Genomic DNA, 27,992 nt, shown 5'->3' with positions numbered 1-27,992 from the left:
CGTCGTCGTCGTCGTGAAAAGCAATACGTTACAAGAGGCGAGCCAAACCAACCTGCCTACCTATCGGTATAGGTTTAGATATAACCGGCTTCCGCTATGCGCATTCGGCTGGTCCAGAGCTGGGTGTATATCGGAGAATGAGAATGGGCGGAAACCAGTCAGAGAGCACACGAGCTAAGCGAGCTAGCGAGCCGAGAGCCCTGAGTCGAGTCGAGTCGAGTCGAGTCGAGTCGAGTCGGGGCGTCTGGTGCGTTTGACGTTGATACCGCGATAAGATGAAAGAGCCTGGAAGCTTATATCCGAACCTATATGACTGTATTGTTGCGCACGTCTAAGCATGCACGTAATACCGTGCCGATACAACGTTGATACACATCTTAGACGTGCCGGCGTTTACCCGCGTGCACGCGCTATATCGGGAACGTATCACGGAACCGGGGGGGGGAGCACGCGAAGGGGGCAACTCGCCCGCACAAAGAGAAACGATCGGATCGTAAACAGACGCCGGGCGTAATTAGGGAATAATATCGGAGGCTGTGCACAGCCGAGCCGCATCGCCAAGGATTTCCCCGCTTCCGATAAATCTCGGTTAACAGACGCCAAAAGAACTATCTTTAATAATCGGCAGATCGACCGAAACGATTTATTTTAGATTCCGAGAGAAAATCCCGTGAGATTAATTTTATTTTAGAATTTAAAAAAATTTTTTTTTTTTATCGTTACGTTATATTATAAATTTATATACATTAGAAGAAACCATGAGCGCTCTACGCGTGTGCTATTTTTTAAAAGACCCTAATTGCAAAACGAAATTTTGTACTACGAAAAAAATAAATGTTGCGACTCACCGATCTGCATGAGCGTCAGCGGAGTTGAAGATTTCTGCCGGTGACTGTAACAGAAAGAAAAAAATATTAATGTAGACATGAAATTAATTCATAAAATAAATTAAAAAAAAAAAAAAGTAAAAGTTTTTATTTAATATTTTATTTTAAAAAATGTATATTCACCTAAGAGTTGCTCCGCCGAAGCAGGATGCCCGTCCCGGGCCTCCTCCTCCTCTCAGACCTCCCGTCAGGATGACTAGCTTCCTCTCCGATCGTCTCGTTCTCGCGCTGGTCACCTGCAAGCAAAAAGTCCGAATAATTAATTAAAGCCGCGCGAGTTTACGCAACACTTCTGAAATAAAAGATTATTTCGGAGAGATAAACGCGTAAGGACTTTACTTACTTCAAGAAAAGGAGACGTAATCGGACGTGTTCTCCTCGCACGGAGAATCACACGTGCTTTCGTCGCACGGAGAAATTACACGTGCTCTCCTCTCACGGAGAATGGAGAGGAGAGGATAGTTCACATATTCGCGAGGCTTTCGTTTAACGCAAATGCTAATTACTTTTGTTACGTGCACACGTGGCTGCTGTGTAGCGAGTAATACGTACGTGTGCTTGCGCGACCGCTGAAGAAGGACGAAGCGAGAGTGGGAGTGGTGGGGGAATATACTTAGCGCGCGGCACGTAGGCCCGCGCTCGCTCTCACCTCGTCCTCCCCCTCTGTCCCCCCATTCTCCGCGCCTATCTATTCGTTATTCTCGTTCGATTTAATTGTAATATTTAATTAGTATGTCCAGACAAAGACGGTACTTCCACTAGATCGTCCTCGATCTCGAAAATCGTGAAGACCGTCTTTGGAAGAACATATTAATTAAATATTAAAATTAAATTAAATCTCAAAGCCGAGGTTGACTCTCGCTTGGCGTTAAGCAAGCTGTTAATTGTTAAAACCGACGCTGATTAATTAATCAGTTATCTGCGTGTTAATAATAACTGATTAGTTAATCAGCGTCAGTTTTAACAATTAACAGTTAATTAACACGTCGCACTATTTTTTTTAAGATAAGAAAAGGCCATAAAATGATTTAAGAAAGCCGGAGATACGCGTTTTTCAAGCCGCACCCGACGCCTTCGTGATCCACCTGATTCTCGCAATCGGTTTTCGCGAATTTCGTCGCTCTGCCGTTTCGCTCCTTCGCTTTTCATTCGGCCGAAAGGGGTAAAAAACGCAAACGATTGGTTCATTTAAACTGCAGGTGCCTGTGGAAAAATGCTTCTCTACCTGGACAGCATATGGCGTGTATACGTATACATATATATGAAGCGTGCACACCGACATCTCTCCTGCGGCTGACGAGCAGCCGAACAACAAACGCCAACAGGAGAATGCGGTACCGCGGCTCCGATTGCGGCTTGAAAATCAAACCGGACTATTATCCCGGGAACACGTCCTATTAGTTTTCCATTTATCCCGTGACTTCTTTCTCGCGATTCGCCCCCTTTTATTTTTTTTTTTTTTTCCCCACGCAACAAACTCGCGAGGCAAGACAATTCGATACACAATTACGTGACATTCGTTCAATTGTCACTCTTAGAACTTTTGATTCCGCACTGCGGATATTGTGCTCGGAAAACGCCATTGTTTCGTGCGGAAAAATCAACTGGACGACAATTCGCTGTATTCGAAATAAAATTTTAATTTCAATTTAAATTAAAAAAAAAAATTTCTTATCTGTATTTTAGAACATATGATCTACATTGCGCGGACTGCTTACCGTCGACGACGATGAAGGTTTCGGCAAAAGTTTTTATCGCCGCGCAAATAAAAAAAAGTTCTTTCCGCGTTCCACTATTATGCCGAAATCTTGTCCCGTCTGCGATCTACGCCGTCCGAAGTGCGTGCTCCACGTCACGCAGGGGGAGGAAAAGGGGGGAGGATGGGAGAGAGAAGTGCTATCCACGCGTGATTACACGTACATGTGGCATTGATTGGTCGAGCGGAGTGGTTCTCGAGTGTCTTAAAGGGTCGGAGGGATGGAGACGGCGGCGGCACAAGCCGACGACGGTATTATAGTTGCTATCTGTCTTCGCGTATGTATGTCGGTCGGCAGTCAGGAACACTCGTCCAGAAATGTCACCCGCACGCCGCGTCTATAAAGGATTTCTATGGATTGGTCGCGTGCCACCGTGCGAGAGCTACGTGCGCGTGTACGTCCGCCGATCCTAAGTAGGAGAGAGCCCGGGCATCATCCACGACCCACGGCCGATTACATCCCCGGGGCGTTGTAAGTCCGCCCTCCCCGTTCGTGTAATTCCGCGGCTCTATCTCTTTGACAGGCCACTCGCCGCGATGCAATACCGCGGCCCTTCATCTTTGACCGGCGATTATTATACCGGCTCGTCGATAGTTCTTCGTACCCCACCGCGGACGAAATTTACATAATTATATTGTATTATCGGCTTCGTAATGAATTTTCTTAAATACCCTGCCATTAAAAATATTACGGAGAGAAAAAAAAAAATGAAATTTGACGTTCATGAAGACATCGATTTTAGAAAAGGGAAAAGGTACTCCCCACCCGAAAGTTGCAGAAACAGATTTACTCGATTTTATAGATCTTTTTACGTTTTTTTTTTTTTTTTTTTGAGAAAAACTGGGATGTACGATAGCGAATATTCGTCTAAAAGGAAAACTTTTCATAGAAACTTACTATAGAAAAAGTTATAAAGTCTGAAAATTTTTATTTAAACGGTAAAACTTTTTACTATTTTTAATTTATTTTGTTTAGTTATTTTTTTTTATTTTTTTTTTGTTTTAAATAAATGAACAGAAAATTCTTTCGCCAGGTTTTCACAGGCATATAACAAAATTGGATTAATGCGATCGACGGATTCGTATTACTTTCTACCTCGACCTAAATCCGCGTGCGATCCCGCCGAGCCGTTTATTAGTAGGAAACACAAAGGGTTCTTTCTATCGGCGTGCGTAAGCGTCGTCATCGTCTTAATGCCCGAATTATTCCGCTCTTTATTTCCAAACGGCAATAAAAAGTTTCCGCGACATTAGGCATCTTGTCTCTATCCCGTCGGAAAGGCTTACCTGGTCCAGGCAGCGAGTTATGCAAATTTACGAGGGCTGAATGTACATCACGAGGATTCCGTTGCAGGAGCAACGAGGCGGCAGAAGAAACGAGAGCAAAAGCGAGAGGGAAAGAGCGACGGCGAAAGAGAGGTAAAGCTTTTAATTACCGAATTATGCAGAAGCTGTTTATTGCCGCCCGGAGGTCACTTTAATCGTTCAATCGAGCGAATAAAGAGAAATGCCTGCCTACCTCACGTCTTTCATCCGCGAATAATTAATGTAACGCCGGTGTTGTAATTGCTTGTTGATAGGCGCGACGCATCTGCTCTCTTACGTCGCGCGGGGAAATGCGTACGTGTAAAATTCACTATTATCGTGACTTATACGGCCGGGGGAAGCTGAATCCGCGCGAGCGAGCCGGCCGGCCGGAGGAAAAGTTGGTAAAAAGCTTGCGTTTGAAAACGACATTGAAATTGGATTTGCCACGCCCGACAGTAACACCGCGCGGTAAATACATATTCAACCTCATATAATTATTTATTCCGGCAATATAATTTCTTATTTTATTTAATTAAATTTGTTATTCATGCGAATTTTAAACCGAGCATTGAAACGCGATTTGACGCCGGGCAAAAATTAAATTAGTCAATGTACACTTGGCTGACGTGAAAGAAAATTAATTTAAATGCGCCCTTAAAGCATTCATAACTTGTTTCTCGCGCGGGGGAGGGAATATTTTACATCCCCGTGTCCGGTTCGCGCGGTATTATAACGCACAAATTTTCGCGGAATAAAAATTTTCCATCTAATTACCAAAGCGTTATTGCATTTAATCGTCCGAAGCGTTTGAATATAAACAAATGTCATCGACTTACCGATTCGATGCGCAGCAGCGGGATAGTTTTCAGCAAGGTAGTTTTCAGCTGGATAGTTTTCAGCGGAGTAGTTATTCAGCTACGATCGCCTGCAACATACAGAAATAAAATTAAGTTAAAGAGATGCTTGCAACAAAGTCCACTGTAAAAATTTCGCGCTTAATATACTACGTATATACTATGTACACTCTTTAATACGAATCGTCGAAAACCTAAGAAGCCCTATCCACGAAATCCGACGTCTTTCGTCGTTGCCAAAAATTATTCAATATTAAAAAGATTTATTAAACGCAGGGGAAAGAGGGGCAAATTGACGCGGGTGATGCGACGGCTGAACGTAACCAAAGTTTATGTCCTACTTCTCTGCACCGAGAGGGCGACGTCGATCCTCTCGAAGGTGCGTTCAATCGTTCCTCGGTGTACCGCATCCAACGCGCACAGACGCACAAACGTAACGACACGCACACAGAGGCGCGGTAAGTGTTGCCGCGGACCTTCGCAGCAGCGGAGCTATGCCGTGCAACGCGAGAGGAGTTGGTTGGTTCCATTTGAGTCAGGGTATCGAGGTGTCAATAGCAGCTGCTATGTTACACACAAGACCCCTGCCTACGGCACCCCCTTGTTGTATTCACTTCACTTCTTCACCCTTATCTACAGCTCGGACTTGGATATTAGAGAGGGATATTCATGTCCAGACGGTAAACGAGCTCTCCACGAGAATCTTTCCAGCCTGATATCTATCGTTATAATGAAACATAGTTATGATTATAACGGGAGGACGAACGCGGATTGACATCCCCGGTACATCCGATCCGAAAAGTCCCTATTTCCTTTTTAACGCGACGATCTGCAAATTATTTAGTAAGACTATTAAAAGCGAAGGATAAAGGAATTGTCAGATTTCCAATAAATACCTCGTAATTCGATTTCAATATTATTTCTATAAATTCTGTTAAATTTTAAAATGTAAAACTATGAAACGAAAAAAATATTTAAATACTATTGACTTATAAATATAATCGACCGATCAGCTCGCCTGTACTCCAATATATTCCAATATCATCTAATTCGTTAAAAAAAAAAAAAAAAAAAATATATATATATATATATGTAAAAATAGTTTATTTCTATTGTTATATGTTTTTTGCCCAATACGCGATTATTGTATAAATATCGCATCAATCGTCGATAGCGCGTTTCCGGTGTAATCTGAGGCGATTCCTGCGGCAGGGGGAGGAGAGAAAAAAAAAAGAAACCCCAACGCTTCATCGCGCGCCCGTTCGAGCCAGAGTGCAATTAGACAATCTGGACCATCGAGAGAGGGTGCGGTTGAACGGCGACAGTATGCAAGTAAGTCACTCCAGCGGGGCGCGATAAAATGCTTTTCCTCTCGCGGATGCGACGCGATGCGGGTAGTCGTTCGCGCATCCCGCTTGCATCCGAAGAGCTGCAAGGGGTAGGTAGGTAGGTAGGTGGAGCAGCGCACCCCCGCTGTTTTTAAGCGTCGATGACTAATTGGCGATGTCGCGGCCAGGCGCTGAGACACACCCCGCTCTCTCACACTTTCTCTCTCTCTCTCTCTTTCCCTTATCTTCTTTCCTGCTCTCTCTTTCTTTCTTTCTCTCTCGCTCGGTCCTCTCTCAACGCTCTCTCCTCCACCCGTGAACAACATCCCCCGCGTTTCGTCTCGACTCTCATCCCACCGGGCCCTCTCGAAGCAACCGATTCTACCGTCTACACACGTACATCCCTCTCAACGACATATCGAGATTCTTTTCCGCTCTCTAGCCGCGATGAACCTTTTCTTTCCAATAATCAGACTTGGAACGATTATTGGTGCAATATTACGAAAATATTAGGTTAAACGCGTGGAGTAAAGCGAGGCTCACAATGGACGAAGATATATTGGAACATATTGCATTCATATATATAATATGGTTTTATTAAAATTTATATATGATAGTTTGAACGTTAATGAAAGTTTCTAAAATATTTCGCAGAATCAAAGCAAAAGTGTAATTCAATAGAGATCTTTTCTTGTCCTTTCGTAAATTTATTACGCCATATGGCGATCTTTTAGAATTTATTACATCATGAAACTAATCAGCGGCGGATATACCTCGTAATAATTTATGCGATCAAACTTTATTATGGTAATCTGCGATATGCATTCCAAACATTGTAATTACATTGTGAATTGTGGATTTCTATTACCTTGATTCAACCACCGCGCATATTCTCTTTTCACTGAACGAGAAAAAGACGAGCTCTCATTAATATATAATAAAATTACCCATTTATACGGATGTTAATAGATTCTTTCTTGTAAAATGTTTTAAAATCTTTTATAATATTTTTACAAGGTAATTTGACTCGAAAAAATTCATAATTAAAAACAAGAGTAAATACTTTCATAACACTCTGTACACGTTTACACGATCGTATTGCTTACTGTCCTACTGTGCGAGGGTGAAACGGTACTCTTCTATTTCAATGAACCGGCTGGAAGGAGGAAGCGAAAGGGAGGAAGGGACGACACCCTTTCGTTAAAGGCGTTGGTTAACACTTGGCTATAATAACGTAATATAGAAGGTACAGTCTCTCCAAGCAACGCCGTAATACATTTCCGAGATTCAAATGTTTTCAATCGAATTATTTCTTAACTATTTTATTCATTGTCTCATAAAGAATGTATACGCGCGATATAAAATAACGAAAAAATTAAGCTAAATAAAAAGGGGGCAAACCTTGCGGGGCAGCACCCCGGTATTTGCGGCGAGATCAACGATCGCACGTTTCAGCACCTCTAATAATGGTCGCAAAATCAAGTCCCTAACAATGAAATCGACTAACGCGGTCGATTTTACCCCATTTTCCGCAAAAAAAAAAGCGTGCTCGTGAAAAAAAAAAGTCTGACTCCGCTCCCGACCGAACCAGCCCCTATCCATTTTTTCCCCGTTTTCAGAAACGGTCGGATTATGCCGCCCACTTTCGACAGTTCCTCTTTCTCTCTCTTTCTCTCATTTTCTTTTTTTTTTTTTTCTTTATTATCCAGCCTCTTCCACGGCGCCTTTTTCCATTTCTCTCTCTCTCTCTTTTTTTTTTCCTCGAATTTTTCAATGGCAAACTATCGCACGGCTGTTAAGGCATTGTTGCGAAAGACCGGGCGCTCGTCATCAGTCACTCTCTTCTCCTCCGGGGTGACCGGCAATAATACCGACATAATGGAATCGGCATAATGGCCGATTGCCGGCCGGCCGTGCAATAGCGCGCACTCCTGACACGAGATCGAGGATTTTATTATGACGCATTGCCCCGTCATTACGTATGTCACATAATTCGCTTCCCGCTTTACCGTCGCGGGACCATCATCATCCCGTTTGCTTCTCAAGCTCCGAATTAACGCGTAAATCGTGATAATGAGTTACTGATACACGTCAGCGAGAGACGCGTAATATATTTTTATTAATTCCACCCTCGTGAAGAATTTTACTTAAATATTGTACTTATCATCTACCTTACTTAATTATTTAATTACATACCTATATCTATTTTTTGTTTTTTTTGCCCCGCTCTTAAATGTTTCGTTCAAATCGCCTAAATAGATTTATCGATTGTTTAACAAAAAAAAAAAAAAGACAAAAAAAATCTGCGTTTCCACGACCGAGCAGCAGGATTTATCCGCTACTCGATTTGCAATTCCTGTAAACGTCATTATTTTTAGCGACATTGTTAGTTCAATGTTTCCGTTTATATTCGATACGCCGTAATTTGACATATATGGCTGGCGCGAACCGCAACCGCAGCGCTGCTAATTGGCCCTGCTCTTACATTATCGCTCACATCATTATTGTCCAATTAAATATTGCTTCCGCGTATAATCAATTACGTCGACGTTGATACATATAATAGCGTTTTCACATATAATTGCGAGCGTCGAGCTGTAACGTCTCGTCAAGTGCGCTGCGCTTTTTCGACGACCGGGCGGCGTTTACGGAGGAAACGAAGGGGCGAGGGGGAAAAAAAAAGAGAGAGAGAGGCTGAATCTCGGCGATCTTAAATCTTTACTGCGCGCACCAAATATAATCCCCATAACAGCGTACCCGCGTTTTTGCCGGAGGCGTCGGGGGTTACTAAAAGGCACACTCCAATGTTTGACCAAGCTGTGCAAATATAAACGAACATCGTGTACATCCGGACACAAGAGGAGCACAATTCGGTCTCCGCGCTCTCCCAGCTTCTCCCTCGGTTGGCAAACATTTTAACAGGATTAGAGCACACTTACGCGGGCTAATCTGACCAAATAGTCCTTTGGGAAACCGCACGCTTTAAGTAGCTGTCACGGAGTTGTTGACCTAAATCTGATCTACGTTCGATTGCGATATTTCTCGAAATTCCGATCCCAGACGAATGTCCTTAAGAGGTACCGAGATCCGCGGTTAATTAATTAACGTTAAAATCGCCGAGTATTTATCACGGATAATTCGTATCTATTCATTACTGTTTGATCGTTCAGGTCCAAGTACGCTCCAGAATTGTTCAAGGGTTCATCGGCCATACTCGCAACTTAACGCCGGTAATTTGTAACTTGGTACCTCCCGCGGATAGCGTACGAATGTACGATCGCATTACGTATCGCGCATTGCATAATGGATAATTAATTTACACGCATAATCACGCGAGTTACGTTACACCCTTCCTACCGCGATACGGTTATAATTATGAAAGCCAAACGTACATGTGCGGGCGTGCGCGCGATACCTGTGTATCGCATTTTAATTAATGCAGCGCTACGCAGCGCGCCCCTATGACAGCTCCTATTAATTTTGTTCATTAATTTCGAAATATGTTTTTCCTCTTTCTCCGCCGCGCTCTCGCGCGGATATTTATTTTCGTCGCCGAGGGAATTGGTCCTCTTGCCTCGAACGTCGAACGCGAAAAATAATATGGTCCCGACAACCCACACGCGCACCCGCTACATTGTTAAGCCTCCTCCCTCCCCCTCCCCCTAACCGTTGTTCCGCCCCCGCGTGTGGAATACGCGCGCCCAGGGCCCCCGCGCTAACGAAAAACTGTTGTTGTAGATGGCCGTGTTGCGCGAATGCAAAATATGGAAATGGAACTTCCGCGGAATTGACAAGCCGCAGCCTCTTGGACCACCCTATTCCTGTTCGCGCACCGTTCATTATACATTCAAAATATTGTCTTTGCATACATGCGCTCGCCGTGCAACAACGTGTCGCGGGAAAAGAGAGGAGAGAAAAAAAAAAAAAAAGAGAGAGAGGAACACGGGGAAGAAAAAGGGGATAAAAAAAAACGTCGCGACTACGTGTTTGCTTAGAGACGCGGTAGTGTCAGCTCTCGTGATATGCCCTTTTGTGACAGACGTCCCTACCGAAGGTGCGATTATATTTGCGTATATGCATACGAAAATATTTGCACTTTCTACGACATCGACTCTTGCCGGATCGTTCATACGTCGTTTCATATGACTGCAAGTATGCCGGAGAATTTTATCGATTTTCAAACGAGCGCACATTAGCGAGCTTGAGAATAATCCGTAAAAAGTACGCGAAGTGCATCTGAATAATAATAATCTCCGAGAAATCGTCTTGGCTCATTTTCACCGTTGCGTTAAAAAAAAAAAAAAAAAAAAAATATCCCTTTATACTTTTCCGCATTTAATTTGCTGCCGCGCATTATTCCGCATTTTACTATTTCTGCCCTTTTATTGCCGCCGGGGGAGAAGTGACGTTGTCGCAAACTGTCGGGGAGATTCGCACCGTGACACCGTACCACCATTACGCAACCGTTCGCGACCGTCTGCTACGTCATAAGAACCTCACGCATTGTCGCGTGATGAATATAATGGCCATTAATGGAATATCACCGCCACTCGCAGCTAACTCTCTCGCTTCGCCCCGTCTCTCTCTCCATCTCCTCGTGCTATTGGAACGCACACACGCCCGCCGTCTCGCCGCACTCGTAGATGTCCATTAATCATGGACATAAGCAGGCGACTAATTGTCGGCATTCGGGGCGAGAGGGATAAACGGCGCGGATGTTGGATAGAGAGGCGTAAAATCGCATCCTTTTATCGGACGGGAGGCGGCGTGCACCCCTTGCGCTCGCACGCTAGAACTCTCCCTCTCGATTGATTCAATCGCGTCGCACGATCACGCCGCTTGAAAGCGATCCTGCGGATGTGACTCGCCAATTTTTTTTTTTTCTTTCCTCGATCGTTTGTTATTCCGAACGGCCGTATGCGCTTCCGATTTCCATCGTCACCGTTTACCCGCGCGTCGCTTACTTTAATTCGTCTCGTTCCGCAAGAGCGACAAACTCCAGCTTTTTAATCATTTTTAATTTAATTATCGAGAGCGGCGCGGAGCGATACGCGGCCTCGTCAGCGAAGAGCCTAAAACGCGCTTAAATTCTATCCTAAAAGAAATATTTTCGCGCGTCGATTAAAGCGATTAAAAAAAATTGCGCGATGGCTCGTGGTGCAGTTAGGGGGAAACGGTAACCCTGCGACGATTCGCAGCTATATCCGTAGCGAGATGACATAAAGGCGCGACGTATCTATAGGCACGAATCCGAGGCGCGTAAGTCGCTCCTCCGATAATCAATCATAGTACGCCTATTCGCGGAACAGAGAAACGATCTGTCATCCACTTTCGTCTCGTTACGTCGGTCCATTCTGTCGGAATCGCTTCGCGCTACCGGCCCAGCTCTATTTACCGGACAAGAAATAAATCTGTACGTTTAGCACTAAGCAATTTTTAAAACTTTGTCACAATTCTAACGTAGATACTGTGCCCTACGTATCGTCCGTAATAAAATAACATCATTGAAAGAATATCTCGATAATTAAAAAAAAATTTATATCAAATTCTCTAAAATTAAATAACTGAGAGAAAACTTGCTCTATAAAATGAGAGATCAGCGTAATTAAAATTAAGTACGTAATCGACGAGTAAAAGACTCGGCACTTACGTATGTAAGTCGTCAGGAAATATCGTTTTAATAGAGGCCTCGCTGTATATATGCAAAATACGAGTTCGCGCTATCCATGTATTGCGAATGCATTGTCGTGAAACGGAATTGGATCTATGCGACACCATTATGCGACAAATACAGGCGAACGACTCGCCTGGTTGCACATCCCGACGCGTCCAATAGTGGATCGACGCTAATGACGTTGATTCGTTCTACTTCGCGCCGCTGGCATTATAGTTACGCATTATTATCCGCCCGGATTCTTCCCAGACACCGATCGATCTGCAGACGATCGTTGCTCCGGCAGCTGGCGATGAAAATTTCGTAACCATTGACGGTACCCGTAAGCGCCAGAAGGCGACGCGTTTCGCGCCGAAATAATCAATTATTTACGAAGATGCCGACATTAGAATATGTCGCGGTACCGCCGAAGTTATTCCCGTTTCCACGGAAATGAGACGCAATTACGAATGTACCACTTCGCGACGCTATTGCGAAATAATAATCGCAACAATTATCCGCGCGATTATGCACGCATTAAACGAGTCGTTTACCGATTCATCCATGTAAACGCGTGGCATTTACGTGTCTCCTACGCACGTTGAAATATTTTAATCTCGATTTCGTAATCGCGTACATTAAACTCGTGCAAAAAAATATCCGCCCGATAGCGAGCGATAAGGGACACCTCCCTAAATGGTTACGGTATAAAGAGAGCACTATACGAATCCGATTTGGATAATACGAGAGAAAGGGGGGAGGGCGAGATCCCATCCCACGTTGGGTTAACCCCCGAAAAGTTCGCGCTTAATATTATTAAATTAAAGGACAATGGCTGGCCGCGTCACGCCGGCACGGCACGCGACGTTTAAGCGATTTTAATAACATTTCACGGGGATTTTTTTAATAATATGATAATAAAGCGAAATGGAAGAAAACGCTCGACCGATTATTATCATCCTCTGTCATGGGGAATCTCCATCCACTCGCTCGCGCTTCTCCGCATCCATCTGCCTCTCCATTTGCCTCCCCCTTTTTCTCTCCCGCCGACCCCTCCCTCCCTCCCTCCCTCCCTCCCCCTCGACCTTTCCACCCTCCGTACCCGTCCTTCTTTTACTCTTTTCGCCCCCGTTTCTGCATCGACCGAACCTGCCATTCTGCTTTTCACCCCTGCGCGAATGGCGGTGGTTTCTGTTTCACTTTCGTTTTAATATCCAATAATGAGAAGACCTCGAATCGCATCCGCAATTATGTCTCGGATATACTTGGCAAAATTAAATATCCCACGTTTACCTTTTCCCTCCGATAAAAATCTAATGATAAAGTAAAATTGATAAAAACTTCCTTTTTTTTTTTTTTTTTTCCTTTAAATACAAGTGATACGAAGCGGTATGTTATTTATATGCCAGGTTACGATTGCGACGAGAACAGGATAGCGCGTTTTCTCTCGAATTGCTCGAGCGCGTTTTTCTTCATCTGCTCTTCTCAATCACTACGACTCACGTTTCATGGTCTCCCGACGCTTTGTGCAACATAAAAGAGTGACATTCCGAGAAAGAGAGAAAGAGATAGAGAAAGAGAGAGAAAAAAAAGAGAGAACGGCAACTATTATGGTTTAAAGAATAGGGATATTTCACGCTCGGTAAAGCACAGTCCATCCTGACCCCGAAACCCGCCCTTCCCGATCCTCTGACAATAGGGTTGGTCCGACTAGGTGCCCCGAGTGTCAACTCGCTCTTGTTTCGTATGGGTGGTCTTGTCGTCTCGCCCGATACTTTCCACCACTTTTGTCGAGTAGGTTTCAGTTAACCCGAGAAAAGGGTTGACTTCAAAGTTGCCAAGTAGCCGCCAAATATATATTTTTCTCCCGACCATTTTCACCCCGTCGTCGCTACTCTCCGTGTTCCTCGACGACTAATTTCTAGTAAAATATCGGCCAAGAGCAACCGGAAAAAGACGCAGGGAGATCGTCCTCCTCTTTATTTTAATATTGAAATATCTGCAAGGCGGGACTCGTCCGAAAGAGGAGGACGAGAGTTTAATGCTACTTGACGTAACGTATATTTATCTCATAAAGGCGTAATTTTCCCGGTTATTAGGCAAGGAGTTTCCGGACGGTGCGAGGATGTAGATACAATATCGGGCAATTCGAGCCCATTATCATTAGCCGGGGATCAACGCGGGCCCCGTCCGTGTGGGCCGTAGAATACGCGACGTACAGCGCAGCGAGGCAGATAGAGCTGCAAAATATTAATCTCTCTTGTCGGGGCGAATGTATTTTTCAAAATTTCCGCGCGCCGTTCTATTAATGCTCCAATAGTTAATGCGGGACCATTAGTCAAACGTCGAGGCTCGTCGTGCACACGAAAAGAGAAATTTCGATTTTAAATCGCTACATTTATCATGCAAGCAGGCGCATATGACACCGTTCTGATTTTATTTTACTTCTCTCTTTCGGTTCTCCTTCTCTCCTTCTGCGTGTAACCTTCACCGCGCAACCCCTTTTTTCGCTACGACTGCCGACGTACCCGCTTACCAGTTTACCGGGGCTATTTCCGCTTACCAGCAAACCAGTCAGGTAATAATTTCGCATTACCATTATGTATATTCTTTGAGGCCTTGCGCCTTATAGATTAAAAAAAAAAAATACCCCGCGTATCAATCGTATTATAAAATTAAAAGAAACGAATTAAAATTGGAAGGTCGATTTGTTTTATACTTTAAGCGTAAATTCAATTGAATAAGTTACGTATGCATTTACTTGAATTAATGGAACGCGAAATATAGCGACCGGATTGATATTCTGATCTAACGCGAATTTATAGAATGAATTTATAGAATGGCTGGAAACGGTGAGTCGCACAACCGAGTAAGCGGTAGCTGCTAAAAATTTACCAAACCATAAAACGGGACCGTATATCTTGTAATACCCATATAGGTATATATATTTTGCAAAAGCGTCAAAACTACCTAATCTAAAACCCATACTTGTCCCATAAAATACGCTTCCATTCATCCGTCCTCGTAAACACGCTATCAGAAAATAATAAAAACGCAGAGGAAAATGGGTCTGACTCCGAACCCGAGGCCGTAACATTGCCATTCGGGTCCGATCGTAAATTTCAGGCCGCGAAGTCATAATCGTCTATTTATTTCGGCGTCGGAAAAACGATCGAAAAATGTGACGACTCGAGTATCCATCTAAAAAAATTTCTTGCTGAGACGAGAAGTTTTTGAAAGACGCCGGCTCCCCATTCGCAACGTGCTAACTGAATCAGAATTTATATTTGTATCATAAAAAAAAAGAAAAAAAAAAAGAAATAAAGAAAAGAAATCTGGAAAATTACTAATATTTTTCATGAAGAAAAAAAATTTATCACAATGACGAATGAATGGAGAGTTAACGATGAAATCGAACAAAAATGTAAACCTCTAACAGGCAAGTTCTCAGCAGACTGGAGAACGAACGTAAGCTATCAAGACCGCGCTTAGTTATCACGCTGGCAATTACGTGACTGGACAGCGAAAGATTTCGACGATGCCTTCGCACAACGTTACAGACGCTTATGATTTGAGAATCAATTGATTTGTTACGTTATCATTTGCACATATCGAAATTTAGCGGCGCGTGCAGGCGCGCCGTGAATATTCATGATTCGCGTGCGGATCATGAAACGTAACGAAATCAAAAATGCTGCGCGGGGATACTCCGCGTAAACGCACGTCGGCGTGCGTGTGCTAAACGGGCGCAGAGGAGCGAGAACACGGTAACCGAAAGAAGGGAGGGCAAGGGACAGAGCCACCCTTCGGTGGTCCGACGATCGCAGCCGTGCGATGTTTAACTGGGCGTAACCCCCAAAGATCATCTTATAAGTGCGCGCGAGCGTGGTAGCACAACAAAACGGGGTACAAGAACAGAGGCAAGGAAGAGCGGAGGAAAAACGGCGAGAGGGGAGGCGCTGATTTATTTATCGAATCATAAATTAGCGGGGTCAGGGCACAATACGACACGGACGCGAGAGAGCGCGACCATCTTTCTCTCGTCGATTCGAAGAGGGATTCCCGAGGGCGTAACGCGTGTTTGCGTTGCGTGCTCGACCGGAAACGCGATTTATACCATGCAAATTAAACGCGCGCACGCTGCCACGAATACAGGACCACGTCCTGCGCGCCTGGCCATATTATTATTAACGTTTTTGTTATCATATCGTATCGCTCGTCGATCGCGTCGACGAGGAGATCGGGAGCGGCCAGCAATGGCCCGTGCAAATATCGAGACCCGGCCGATATCACCGACGAGAGTTTCCTCTCCCGAAACCCCCTTGCTGCCACGGTATTTGATTTGACTAAAATATGTAAAGGGGTTCCCGAGAAAGTGTGCGTACGATTTAAACGATATTTCCTTTAATCATTAGTATAAAATCGCGATCCTATATTCTGTTCATAATTAAATTAAAAAAACCAATAATCTTGCGTAACCATCTATCTCATAATTAAATTTTAAATTTCAACTTGCAGAAAAAAAATTAAAAAAGAAAATAAAAAAGTTATTTTGCACGTAGAATCAAAGTGCTGTTACGGAGAGAGATAATGCACTTTTCAGTTATCTATTCTCTCACACGTATAAATCAATGCCTTAAATAAATTAACGTGACCAAGGCCGGCGCGATTCTCCCTGCATGGGCTTATTAATCTGATTTAAATACCGCCGATTCGACAAGCGTCGTTTCGGAGATTGAAATTCGTTACCCCTTCAGCACTATTCCGAATGAATGGCAATGTGCTCCGAATGCACGCGGGAGATTCTTCACGGTAGCGTCCACGTGTCGGACAATTAGACACACGGGATAAGATCACCGCCACCCTCCAACGGCATACGCCCATCCCACGAGATCTAACCGAGGCCGCGCACTTTTCTAACCGCGAGCCAGGATCCCGGTTTTTTCTCCGCGCTATCCAGTTCTGGTTCTATTTTATTGCGCGGCTTCAAAAATAATGTGCATTGCCGTTGCCTGTTTATTTGGATTGCGATACCTTTTGGCATTTTCCTTTTATTAAATCTAATAGGAAATTGCACTAAAAAAGCATTCAACGTTTTGGATCTTCAAAATGGACAAAAATATCGCGGAATGTTGACGCAAGGGAGAAGCCTGCAAAATGCTAGTGCATATATCGACACCGCTACGTCGACGCGGGCGGTAAGTCGCGTACAGAACGCTGCGAGACAAGCGCTAGTCCGTCGCAAATCGAAATTATCGCATACAGAAATCCGCGATAAAACGTTGCGTAATTTGTTACATCAAATAAAAATTACAGAACGCTACAACGCGATCCGCGTGCCAATGCAAAATTCCTACGTATCTACCCGTGAAAATTTCTATCCGTTTCCTTTCCTCTACTTTTCCCCGAGCTACGTGGCATATTCTTGATAATTTTATGAGGCCCAAAACATGCCCACTTCCCCGCCAATCGAAAACGTATCATGGGAACACACGGCAGCCTCTACCTGCCACATAAAAATGGCTAATTCATAACGTGCTATTAATAACGCGCCGCTTTTAACACATCGCCGAAGGATGGCCCCGTTACCATAGGTATGTTGTGACAGTGTTTGGGGTGCCGCTTTGGGGATCCCGGCGTTTGTTCGGCGCCCTACCTACCCCGAAAGGTGCTCACCGTCACGCGGAGAGACGCCGGGCGATGCCGACGTCTTTCGGCGTTGCGCTTTGACAAATGTAAAGACATTAATCTCGGACGTTACGCGACAGCGATACGCGAAGAGCTGGGACGACGCTCGCAAAATTCGTTGCCGCCGCGATTTTACTGCTGTTACGCGCATGTCCAAATGCCGGTAATTAATTATACACTCGCTCGCGACGGTAGAGACTGGAACTCATATCACGCATCAACTGTACCGTGTTTTATTCGCGCTGTACGTTAATTAGGAGCAGTCAGACGCATTGCAATAAATTAAAGTTACTTTTGCATATGGAACGATCAAATTAAAGGAACTTTTACATATGGAACGAGCAAGCGTTGCACGCGCTAACAACATATTAAATGGCTTTCACATTAAAAAAACAAAAAAGAGAGAGAGAGAGAAAGAGAGACACGCTGATTTTTATATTATGCGAAGACGTTAAACTTTATAATATTTAAAAAAATATACAGATATATATATTGCCATCGTTTAAAAAATATTTGTTGCGTTAATGCGAGAGGCAAATCCCAATTTCAAATCATTTCATGTAATTTTATTATATAAAAGAATAAAAATTATATAAAAAAAAGGGTAAAAATGCTAAAAAGTAATTTCTCTCTTATTCGTAAAAAAATTCCTGACAGATATTGTGGTCAATTACGTAGCAAAAGCGCTGTGCGATTTTCTCAAGCTGCAGAACACGATCGGTTGGTGACCACTTCGACAAAAGGTCGATGTGAAATTATTGAAATGCAATTTATTGATTATTCCTGCCCGTAGATGCTTATTGATATTATTGAGAAGCTTATTAACGATGCAAGTGAAATTAATGAGACAGAAATTTAATTAAACAGTTAACACCAACCGATTTATCTAGTTTTAAAACACATGAATTGACATGTAATGCAATTTTAAAGCTTCCATTACTACATTGGTTTCACAAGAATAATCGTTGACTGATGACAAATCTTCAAAATAGAATTCTAACTGCCTCGAATAATCTCAGATAGTCGATAAAAAAAAAAAAAAGAAAGAAAGAGAAAAAAAAAAATTACGATGAGCTCCGGTAAAAATGCAGCAGTTCAAGATTCAAAGAACTTGGAGACTATCAAATAGTGAATGCAAAATCAAAAGAGAGAAAGGGGAAAGGGAGGAAAAAAAGAAGAGAGAAAAAAAAAAAAGAGAATATAAAGATAAGGCCGTCGGGAACGACAAAACGGGACGGAAATACGGGTTCGCGAAAGGCGGGGGCGACATCGGGAATTGAAAAATAGCGCCTTGGGCCGCTGTCGCTCACAGTGATGGCCTCGTGACAGCCAATGTAACGCACGAATTAACGAAATAATTGATTTTCATACCGGTTCGAAATAAGCGCGCCGCGCGGTGCACAAAAGACCCGGGCCGAATCGGCGGCCGTCAAACGAAAAGAGATATTTTGCCGATTTCGGTGCGCCGGGCGATGGTCCATCTCGCTACCGTCGCCGCGGTGGCGGAAAAAATTGCGGCTAGCGTTTTTAAATTCCCGCACCCGCTGGCCCACGGCCCGGGGCCAATTTAAATACACCGGTTTACATTGGTAAATTGGCATAGACTCCCGGGCGACGAGCGGCGAAAAAAATCCGAAATTGTTCCGGATTGTAGTGTAAATATTCGGTCTCGCGTGATGGCCGGCGAAACGACGCAACCACTTCGAAAGAAAACTGACTGGAAAATCAAAACTGCCCGCGCAGAAAAAAAAATCTTTATGATACTGCGAAACGAATAAACCTTTATAATACCGTACGAGTCGCGTGGAAAAGCAGCATAATTAATTTTCCCCAGAAAGAGACGCACGAAAACTATATCCGGCGGAAAAGACGGAGTCGACGAATAAGTTTGCGGCCTACTTTGTAAAAAAAAAAAAAAAGAAATCGACCTAATTCGAGTTATACGTCGCAAGTGCCTCTCATAAAATTTATAGAAGGCAATAATTTGACCGGGCTCGACCCAGCTCTGCAGATTCTACGAGAAACGATGGTAAAAAGATTAAGGTATTCACTGTGTCTGATGCGAGCCGCGCAAAAAGGAAAGAGCGATCGCTTATACTACTTGTACCCTCCCCCAGCTTTTCTTTCTTATCGCTCTCATAATTGTACCTATATCGAAAACGCGCGACAAAGCGGTGCTCGCCGGTTGGACGGCACGCTGCGTAAGTCGTAGTGTCTCGTAATGTTAATGGGAAAAGCGAAAAACATTATTCGTAACCGGGCGAGTATAATGTAAGCGCGGCGCGTTCTATGCGGATTGGAAGGGCGCCGGCAGCGCGAGCGCGGTAGATGGAAGGAAAAGAGCGCAAGGAGAGAAAGAGAACGAGATAGAGACGAGAGAGCGGAGAGAGAACAGATTTATATTTGAAATTAGATTAAGCTTCTGCGCCTGAAAGCTATATAAACGCCCCTCCGCCTGCGCCTTCTCTCCGCGCACAAATCCACCGCGCGCCGGAGAGAGACTCAATAAACCAACCACTCACTCTTTCCTCCACCTCCTTCCCGTCTCCTGCCTCGTTCTGTTTTGCAAACCCGCGAACGTACCCTTCGTGCCCGCCTCCAGTCATCCTTTTTCTTCCGCAACGCGTCGCGGGTCCTTTCCTACTTCCACTTTTCCCGCCTCAAGTCCTCCCCCGTTAACCCTCTTCCCTATTTTCGCATGTATCGAATTTACTCCGCAATCGGTTTCTGACGAGTCATTTTGTGCAATTCACCTTGGCAGAGAGGCTCAATAACCCGAATACATTATTCTCTTTTCTGCTTGGCATAAAGAGCAACCGTTTCACTTTTCCTACCGCTGTGTAATATTTTCCGATCATGTTTCTCTCTCGACTTGCGACTCCCTTTCGCTTGCGACCTCAAGTTTTACCTTCCCCTCGCAGCTTATTACCGAATAAACGTATTAAATATCAACGACAATAACCGAGTATTCGGTAACAAAGTTTATTTAGCAAAAACGCTCACAAAAATATCGTACGCGCACGAAGAAATGTACAAGATGTTATCTCGTGACACACAAAAGCGAATGTTTTAATACACATTGAACTCTCCCTACGCATGACTTTATAACTGTCGTAAAGAAATAGAAACGTATAAAGAAATGTCATAACTATACTTGAATGCTTTCGCAGTACGATCGACATTCGGCAGTCGAGCTCGTAGACTCACAAGGGAGTCTGAAGCACACCGGCTCCTACGCCGTAACCGTATCCTTGCGGTCCAAAATTACGAACGTAACATTCTGTGCAATTCATGGAAGAAACTCAGTTAATCTTAATTGGCCAAACATGATAATATTAAATCGAAGAAGAAACTCAAGCGAAATGAAAGCAACAGAATGTATTAAAAAATAAAGAAGCTCGAATAAAAGTTATGTCTTTAAAATCTTTTAAGTTATGTACGTTTTCATAAATTTTATAATTACGTTTGCAGTAAATTTCGCCGTTATTCTCTTGGTAACTTAGTGGTTCCAATGGCTTTCGACAGCAAAAGCAACTGAAGCAATTATTATGATACTTCACTCCGCAGGCGATCTTGGAAAGCAATAAATTATGCGTAAAAAATTTTGTAATATTTGCTTCAAAATATATTTGTTTTCTATTACGCGTCGCAACCTATTGTGTGTCACAGTAGAATCATACTTCTTATACATTTCCGTTTATTGGATAGACGATATGTTCTTCGCATGTGTTGGTTTAAATATTTTTTAAACGAGATAATTCGGCATAAATGATAGAATCTCAATTTCAAAGCAATATTGGACTTACCTGCATTTCAGCCTGGTAGACTTTCCTTCCGCATCGTCGACAGTCAAGACCACCACCGAGGCACTCACACGGCAATCTCACCCGGCAGCAAGCTGCATTGGTGTTGCATTTCGCTCTATCATTGACGCCGCAGCATCCACCACTTGTAGTAGGTAGATATCTTGAGCTGCATAATCTGAAACATAAATTATCCTTATTTTAGTCAAAACATAATGATAATTTTTTATGAAGAGCATAATTATTGTTGCTGTCATTTATTTTTAATATTATTCAACAAATTACAATCTCAGTTATGAAACAATAAATATAATACAATAAATATAATACAAATATAAATAAAAGTGTTAAAAAAAATTTAAACTTAAAGCTAAAAAATTCCTATAATCGACAAAATATTGTAAGATTTCTTACAAAAAAAAAACTTATAATGTTTGTACTTTTTATAATTGTTGGATCCACTGCAGCAATCTTTGCAGCTACTGATGGAACAAGGAAACTGAGGACAACATGGAGCGCAAGGTAATTTTCCGCGCGAGGAATGAGCCGGTAAGTTGCAGATCTTTGACGATGGTGTGCAAATTCGAGTGGGTGGCCCACAGCCACCGCAACATCCGCCACCGTCACAACTTCGGACATCCGTCATGCATGGAGGCGGCTCGCATCTGGTTGTTTTCTTGCAGACTCGAGGACAACGGGAACAGACACGCGACGGCATAACGCATCTTATTTTGGACTCATCCAGGGTAGACGCGCACGATTCATTTGGCACGACTCCTCGGCAGCAACAGCCGTAATACTGCGGACTCCTCCAGACGCTGCAAAAATGTTGTATTGTTAATTTCAATTTACTTAAATAAAACGTTCGATGCGCAATGATTATTTTACTTTAATACTTTAAAAATAGTTATCAAAAACTTATTCTTTAATATAAATTATTAACTCGTTACAATTTATTTTTTAACAGATACTATTAATCGTAAAAAAAATAAAAATAAAAAAAGTAACATTGAAAGTTTTTTAGCGCTATAATATTTTACTTACTTTCCGCGTGTTTCACAGGAACATCCGCCGCAGCCTCCTCGCATTCGATACTCATCATGATCGCTCGAGTCCGTGTTCTTGTAGATGCAATTTGATGAACTATTCCACGCGGTATCGTCTTCGCCGGGTCTTGGCTTATTTCCGGCAAAACGATCCACCGAACAAACGTCATTGCTGTCAGGCCACGCTCTCCTGCGCTCATCGCTCTCGACTGTCTGCTCGCCGATATTTTCCGACTGCAAACCGTAGCCTTTGTCGCCGCTGAAAGTGCAATCTGATACTCCGCAGCGGTCCTCCACGTAATTGTCGATCCTCGGTGTACTTTCCAAGTATCCGTCCTCGCTTCTGACAGTTGACGAGTCGTCCGCCTGCCAAATGTCGTAGAACGTCTCTCGTTCCGCTTTATTCTCGATTTCTTTATCAGTATCGAGACGCGCGCTCTTGAGACGGTCATCTTGCACGTTTGCCGCGTGACGATCATCGCCGTCATTAGTTCCGACGACGGTGGCGTCGTTGAAAGAGACTCGTCTGGGAAAGGCCGTGCAACGATTAGCCGTTGGCGGCCGCGAAGGACACAAGCACTTTCGTCTCGACAAGGATGCCGTGTCTGGAGTATTGGCAGTGGTCCCAGATTCATGGCAGGAAGAAGACTCGCAGGCGGATACGATCACCTTCGTCCGGTCCTCGCCCAAGCTAGAAATATCCGTGCTCACAATCCTCAATTCTATCTCATTTGGCCGCCCACCACGATCGTGATGCGAGCAGCTACGTATATAGATACTACGCACAGGTGTGAATGACAATCAGACGCGATCGATTGGAATTATTCTCGCAACAATATATGCATAAATGTAGCCGGTATCCAAAGAGTTAAACACGAATCAAAAACCAATAACGAGAATACTTTTGATATATTCTCTGTTCATTTTCTTTTTACATATTTAATGTACGCGAGTTAGAATTTTATTCTTTTACTTAATTAGAAAAAATATAAGAGGCGTCTTCGTCTCTTTTTGAGAGTTCTACCTTGGATACCGTAAGACGTCACACAAATTATAATTTTAATTTATTTACAAATATCTTGGTTTAACGAATACATTTAATCAATCAGAATGTTATTTCGAGGTAAAATCAAGCCTGCACACTTAACTTTTTACCTCAGTTTATCTTGAGGACTGCTCATTCTTATGTTTGAGGTTCATATGTGTGTAATGCTGCGGTCGCTTCTCCGTCATCGCAATCCTTCCGCGGGAATTTGCTTGCTTCGCTTTGTATCAGATTTCCGATCTTGTCTCCAGGAAATGCTGCTCCAGAATACTGCTTTCGACGATCGTTTCTCGTAAGATGAATTTCGATCTCGTTACCTGGAAACGACTCGATATTAGTGAGGTGCAAAAAGTGAAGCGCCGTTTGCCCGCGTTTCCTAGATGGCGGTAACTTACGGTGGGAAATTGACGAAAATGAAGCCGCCGCGGCGACGAAAAGACGGCGCCGCGCGCAGCATTTTTTTTTATCGCAAAAGCGCTTTGCCTTGCGCGAGCTATTACCTTACGACTGTAAAACAGACACTGGCGATTATCTACGAGTGATTACACACATGAAAAATGTAATCGAGCTGAAATGAACGAACGGTTATACGCCGTGCGAATATGCGAAAATGACCATTGGCAAAATTCACGTACGCCAAAGGTTCGGATGATTAATTAATCGATCGCGCGGCATTTGAAGCCGACGCGAATGTATATTTACCCCGATGCGAAGTTTAATACGCAATTAATTGATCGAAGCAATCCATCGCCAACGACGGATTGAATCGGATTAAGACGATCGCCCAAAATGTACGGTCCGCGCATCGAAATCCGGAAAAACTAATATAATTTTATACGAAGAGAACTTACCGCGAGTACTGACGCTCGTTGCTTCCCGCAATTTCACGATGATGCCAAAGACTGTCCCCGATCAAGCACCGACGGCTGCGTCTCCGTTCAATGAAGCACGTAAAATGGCTTCTCTTCGAACTTTCGATACTTCCGGCTCTTTCCTGTCTGAACTTCGATTAACTTGAATGCTCCAAGTACGTAACATATTCGCTCTCGCGAAAACGAGCGAGATTCGATTGCCGCTCCCGCGGCGAAGTTCAGACGTCGATGCGAACGCTCCGAGCGGCGGAACTTGGCCCGACTATGGCAGCTTTCCTCGCCGAGGAAAAGGCGAGAGGAGAGGAGGGCTGTGAAAAAAGAGGTTAGGTTTGCTTGCGGCGATGGCGGCGATAAAGGGCCTCGGTAGAAACATCCCCTATCTGAGGCAACAGGCTGCGGCCCTGCTCGGCAACACCAGCACCAGCGTCAAGTTCATCTGCATAGTAGTGCTGTTCTCCTACTGCCTGTCCTTCTCCGAAGAGGCGGTGCGCATCCTGAGCGTGACACCAGGTTACCTGCTGCCGCCGGTCTTCTGGTTCTGGACGGCCTTCACTTTCTGCTTCCTCGAGATACACTTCTGGGAGGTATGCGTCGACATCGTCACCGTCGGCCTCTGCGGCAAGCTGATCGAGCCGTTGTGGGGCGCCTTCGAAATGATGACGTTCTTCGCGATCGTCAACTTCGGCGTCGCCGTGCTTTCGGCGCTCTTCTACCTGTTCCTCTACATGTGCACCAGCAATCCGGACCTGATCTTCAGCATACACATACACGGCTTGACCGGCTACATCGCGGGTATACTCTTTTTTCCTAGCTGATTGCGCAAAATCTTCTGATCAGCTTGTTCTGTTAATCTGTATATCACAAACACAATTATAATTATTATTATGGCACAGAATCTTTTTCTTAGTTTATACAGAGTATTAAGCATAGATATTTAATTTAAAAATATCTTTAGTATATATTCAAGAAATGTAGTTTCTTTTTGAAAAAGAAATTTCTTAAAAATACACTGTGACATAGCTTTAATCATTGAAAGAATTAATTCATTTTATAGGAGTTGCAGTAGCAGTGAAGCAAATAATGCCAGATCACATTTTAATTAAGACACCTATTGGAAAGATCACAAATAGAAATATACCTCTAATGGTATGGATTATGGGATTGATATTATGGCTGGTTGGATTACTAGAAGGTACTCATCCCACCATGTTTCTCAGTGGATTGTTAATGTCTTGGACATATTTGAGATTTTATCAAAAACACAACAATGGCACTAGAGGAGACATGGCTGACAATTTTACATTTGCAAGGTGAGATTTTTATAATTTAAATTACTCTACTGAATATCTAATCCGATTATTTTACTTTAATTGTCTAATATCTTTTGCAGTTTTTTTCCAAATGTTTTGCAACCTCCAATAGCAGTAGTGAGTAACACTGTACACGGATTTTTTGTGCGTATTGGACTGTGCCGAAAAGTAGTTAGAAGATTTGACATGTCTAACACACCGCCTGGCTTGGTTATTAATCTTCCCGGTATCGATCCTCACGATAGCGAACGACGCCGGTGAGTAATCACGCGAGATAAAACATGAATGCCGAGATTTTATTTTCACTATATAATACTTCGCGAGTCATATTGCTATTCTCATCTTTCCAATTGATGTTTATTTTACAGGCAAATAGCGTTGAAAGCATTGAGTGAGAGATTGAGCAAAGATCACGCGAAACCTTGGCAACCGGACAGGTCCAAAAAACACTCTCCGGTGCCTCCTGCGGTTTCCATACCGATACCCGAATCCGCTACACCTAAACCACTCGCGTCACCACTCATTCCACAAGTAAATGTTAATATACATAATCATCCTTCTAGCAATACGTGATTGTACGAGACTGACTGATTTCAATAGGTTTATAAATTACACTGAAAAGCTTCTAAACACAAAGTGCAGGCTTATAATATGGCAGTATTCAATAACGAGCGTAAGTCCTTTTTCTTTATCGTGTAAATAGAATGTGTTATCACTATAATTTAAATATTAAAGTGAGCAAATTAATTTTAAATTTACAAATCGGATAATGTAAAATGTTCTGATTAGAAAGAGATTAATATACTGCCATTTAGAAAAAAAGTAAATTATATAAAAATATGTTACATTATCTCGGAATTTTATTTATGTATATATGTATATGAGCATTTCTGCTATAAGATATTAGTGCACATAACAATTATGGACTATGCTTTGTATTGATTAGCATGCCATATTATATTGCCAGTTTAAAAAAATTATAATCTTTAAAAGATTTTTAACACATAGAAAAAATAAAAATTAAGATTTGTATCTTATAATGCTATTTTCCAAGAAACGGAAAAATTCTTTGTTATACTAAAGGTTATATAATACTTAACAAGAATTAAAATTCTTCAAAAAAAAAAAAGATGACCTCATAGATTTATAGTGCCATATAATTAGAGCACACAATTCTATCAAAAAAATTCGATGATGATTTAATAATGACATAATAATTAGACGTTTTCAGTGCAATACATACATCGATGTAACTCTGTTCAGAAAAACAGTAAAATTAAAGAAAGTAAAAATTTAATCTTTTACGATAAATTTTGTACTAAACCACAAAAGAAATAAAACAATATCTTACTGTTTAATTTACATATGTTGAAATCAGCTAGTTATGAAAATATGCAGAGCAAACTCTGCACATTTACATTTCAATAAAAAAAAATATATATATATATATTTATATATATATATATATTTTTTTTTTTTCAATACAATGTTCTAAATCATTATAATCGACATAGAATGTAACATTATTTACTTTCTGCTCTTGGATCTATTTTTTTTTTAATTTTTTGGTATTTATACGCCGATCTTTTACATAAAAATATATACAAATTTCAGATTAGATTCCATAATTTTATTTTGTACAGGATCGTTTACTTGTAAATTGCGTATTTAATGTTATAAAATGTATAACATTTTCCATTAAATCGTAAAAACGTTCATATATACATAACAGGAGTGACAGAAGTGGAAAATAGTTTTAATAATAGTTGTAACGAATGAGGTATTGTATATAAAATCCATGATTATGCAGATAAAGTTTGTATATAATACAGGTTGGTGTACACGTAAAGGGAACAAGATATTAAAAAGAGGCAGTGATTGTGTATAGCACAATATTGCTATATATAATCATTCCATTATAGATATAATGGAATGACATTAAGAGCTATTTTTATGGCGTGAATAAAATTATGGAAGTATGTGATTGCATGTGTTCTGATCAATTTTGGCCGTCCGTTTAAAATGTTGTTATTAATAAATCTTTTAAGTAATTTTTTATGAGTATTTAGTTCATTAATATTTATTATTCCGTCTAAAAATGGAAGGCCAAAATTAATTGAGTGTGAATGTATTTGTTGAATTCACAGGAAGCATGTTTTAAGAATCTAATGTAATTATTACATGCATATGTACATTAAGTTTGTACATAAGTTACAATCGTTACAATCTGTACAATATTAAATTCTACTGACAAAATATCTGTATTGACTTCATTATCGATACACTTTATAATTAATATGGCTAAAAGAAAACTTCAGGAAAGTCTAAAAAATTTATGGAAATCTATAAATACATTCCACACATTGGAACACAAAAATAAAAGACCAAAACAATGATGATTTTATTATAAAATCCTTAATATATCGATAATTATATAAAATA

General features: G+C 42.3%; 2 protein-coding genes across 4 annotated transcripts; one reads left to right on the top strand and one right to left on the bottom strand.

Moving 5' to 3' along the window:
- Window positions 1–297: 297 nt before the first annotated feature.
- LOC139110126 (uncharacterized) lies at window positions 298–24,433 on the bottom strand. Of its 3 annotated transcripts, XR_011546950.1 has the most exons (8): window positions 24,220–24,433; window positions 23,479–23,685; window positions 22,322–23,014; window positions 21,718–22,095; window positions 21,281–21,455; window positions 4,788–4,876; window positions 1,011–1,123; window positions 298–892 (listed from the first exon to the last, which is right to left on the bottom strand). XR_011546950.1 is itself a non-coding variant. In XM_070669712.1 (6 exons), exons 2-6 carry the CDS (start codon window positions 23,502–23,504, stop codon window positions 4,859–4,861), a joined length of 1,290 nt encoding a protein of 429 aa, XP_070525813.1. In that variant the 5' UTR covers window positions 23,505–23,685; window positions 24,220–24,433; the 3' UTR covers window positions 4,366–4,858. The 3 variants fall into 3 exon arrangements, 2 of the variants coding, with proteins under 2 accessions (XP_070525813.1, XP_070525811.1); XM_070669712.1 differs by lacking the exons at window positions 298–892; window positions 1,011–1,123 and having other exon boundaries at window positions 4,366–4,876; XM_070669710.1 differs by lacking the exons at window positions 298–892; window positions 1,011–1,123; window positions 4,788–4,876 and having other exon boundaries at window positions 20,969–21,455.
- A 46-nt stretch (window positions 24,434–24,479) lies between these two features.
- On the top strand, window positions 24,480–27,108 carry LOC139110127 (transmembrane protein 115). The gene is made up of 4 exons (XM_070669713.1): window positions 24,480–25,032; window positions 25,295–25,550; window positions 25,631–25,807; window positions 25,919–27,108. Exons 1-4 carry the CDS (start codon window positions 24,582–24,584, stop codon window positions 26,121–26,123), a joined length of 1,089 nt encoding a protein of 362 aa, XP_070525814.1. The 5' UTR covers window positions 24,480–24,581; the 3' UTR covers window positions 26,124–27,108.
- The last annotated feature ends 884 nt before the right edge of the window (window positions 27,109–27,992 follow it).

This window comes from Cardiocondyla obscurior, linkage group LG19 (genome assembly GCF_019399895.1).
Source record: "Cardiocondyla obscurior isolate alpha-2009 linkage group LG19, Cobs3.1, whole genome shotgun sequence".
NCBI classification, from domain to species: Eukaryota; Metazoa; Arthropoda; class Insecta; order Hymenoptera; family Formicidae; genus Cardiocondyla; species Cardiocondyla obscurior.
The sequence above is the reverse complement of the archived record's forward strand: the minus strand, read 5'-3'. Positions and strand labels throughout refer to the sequence as shown.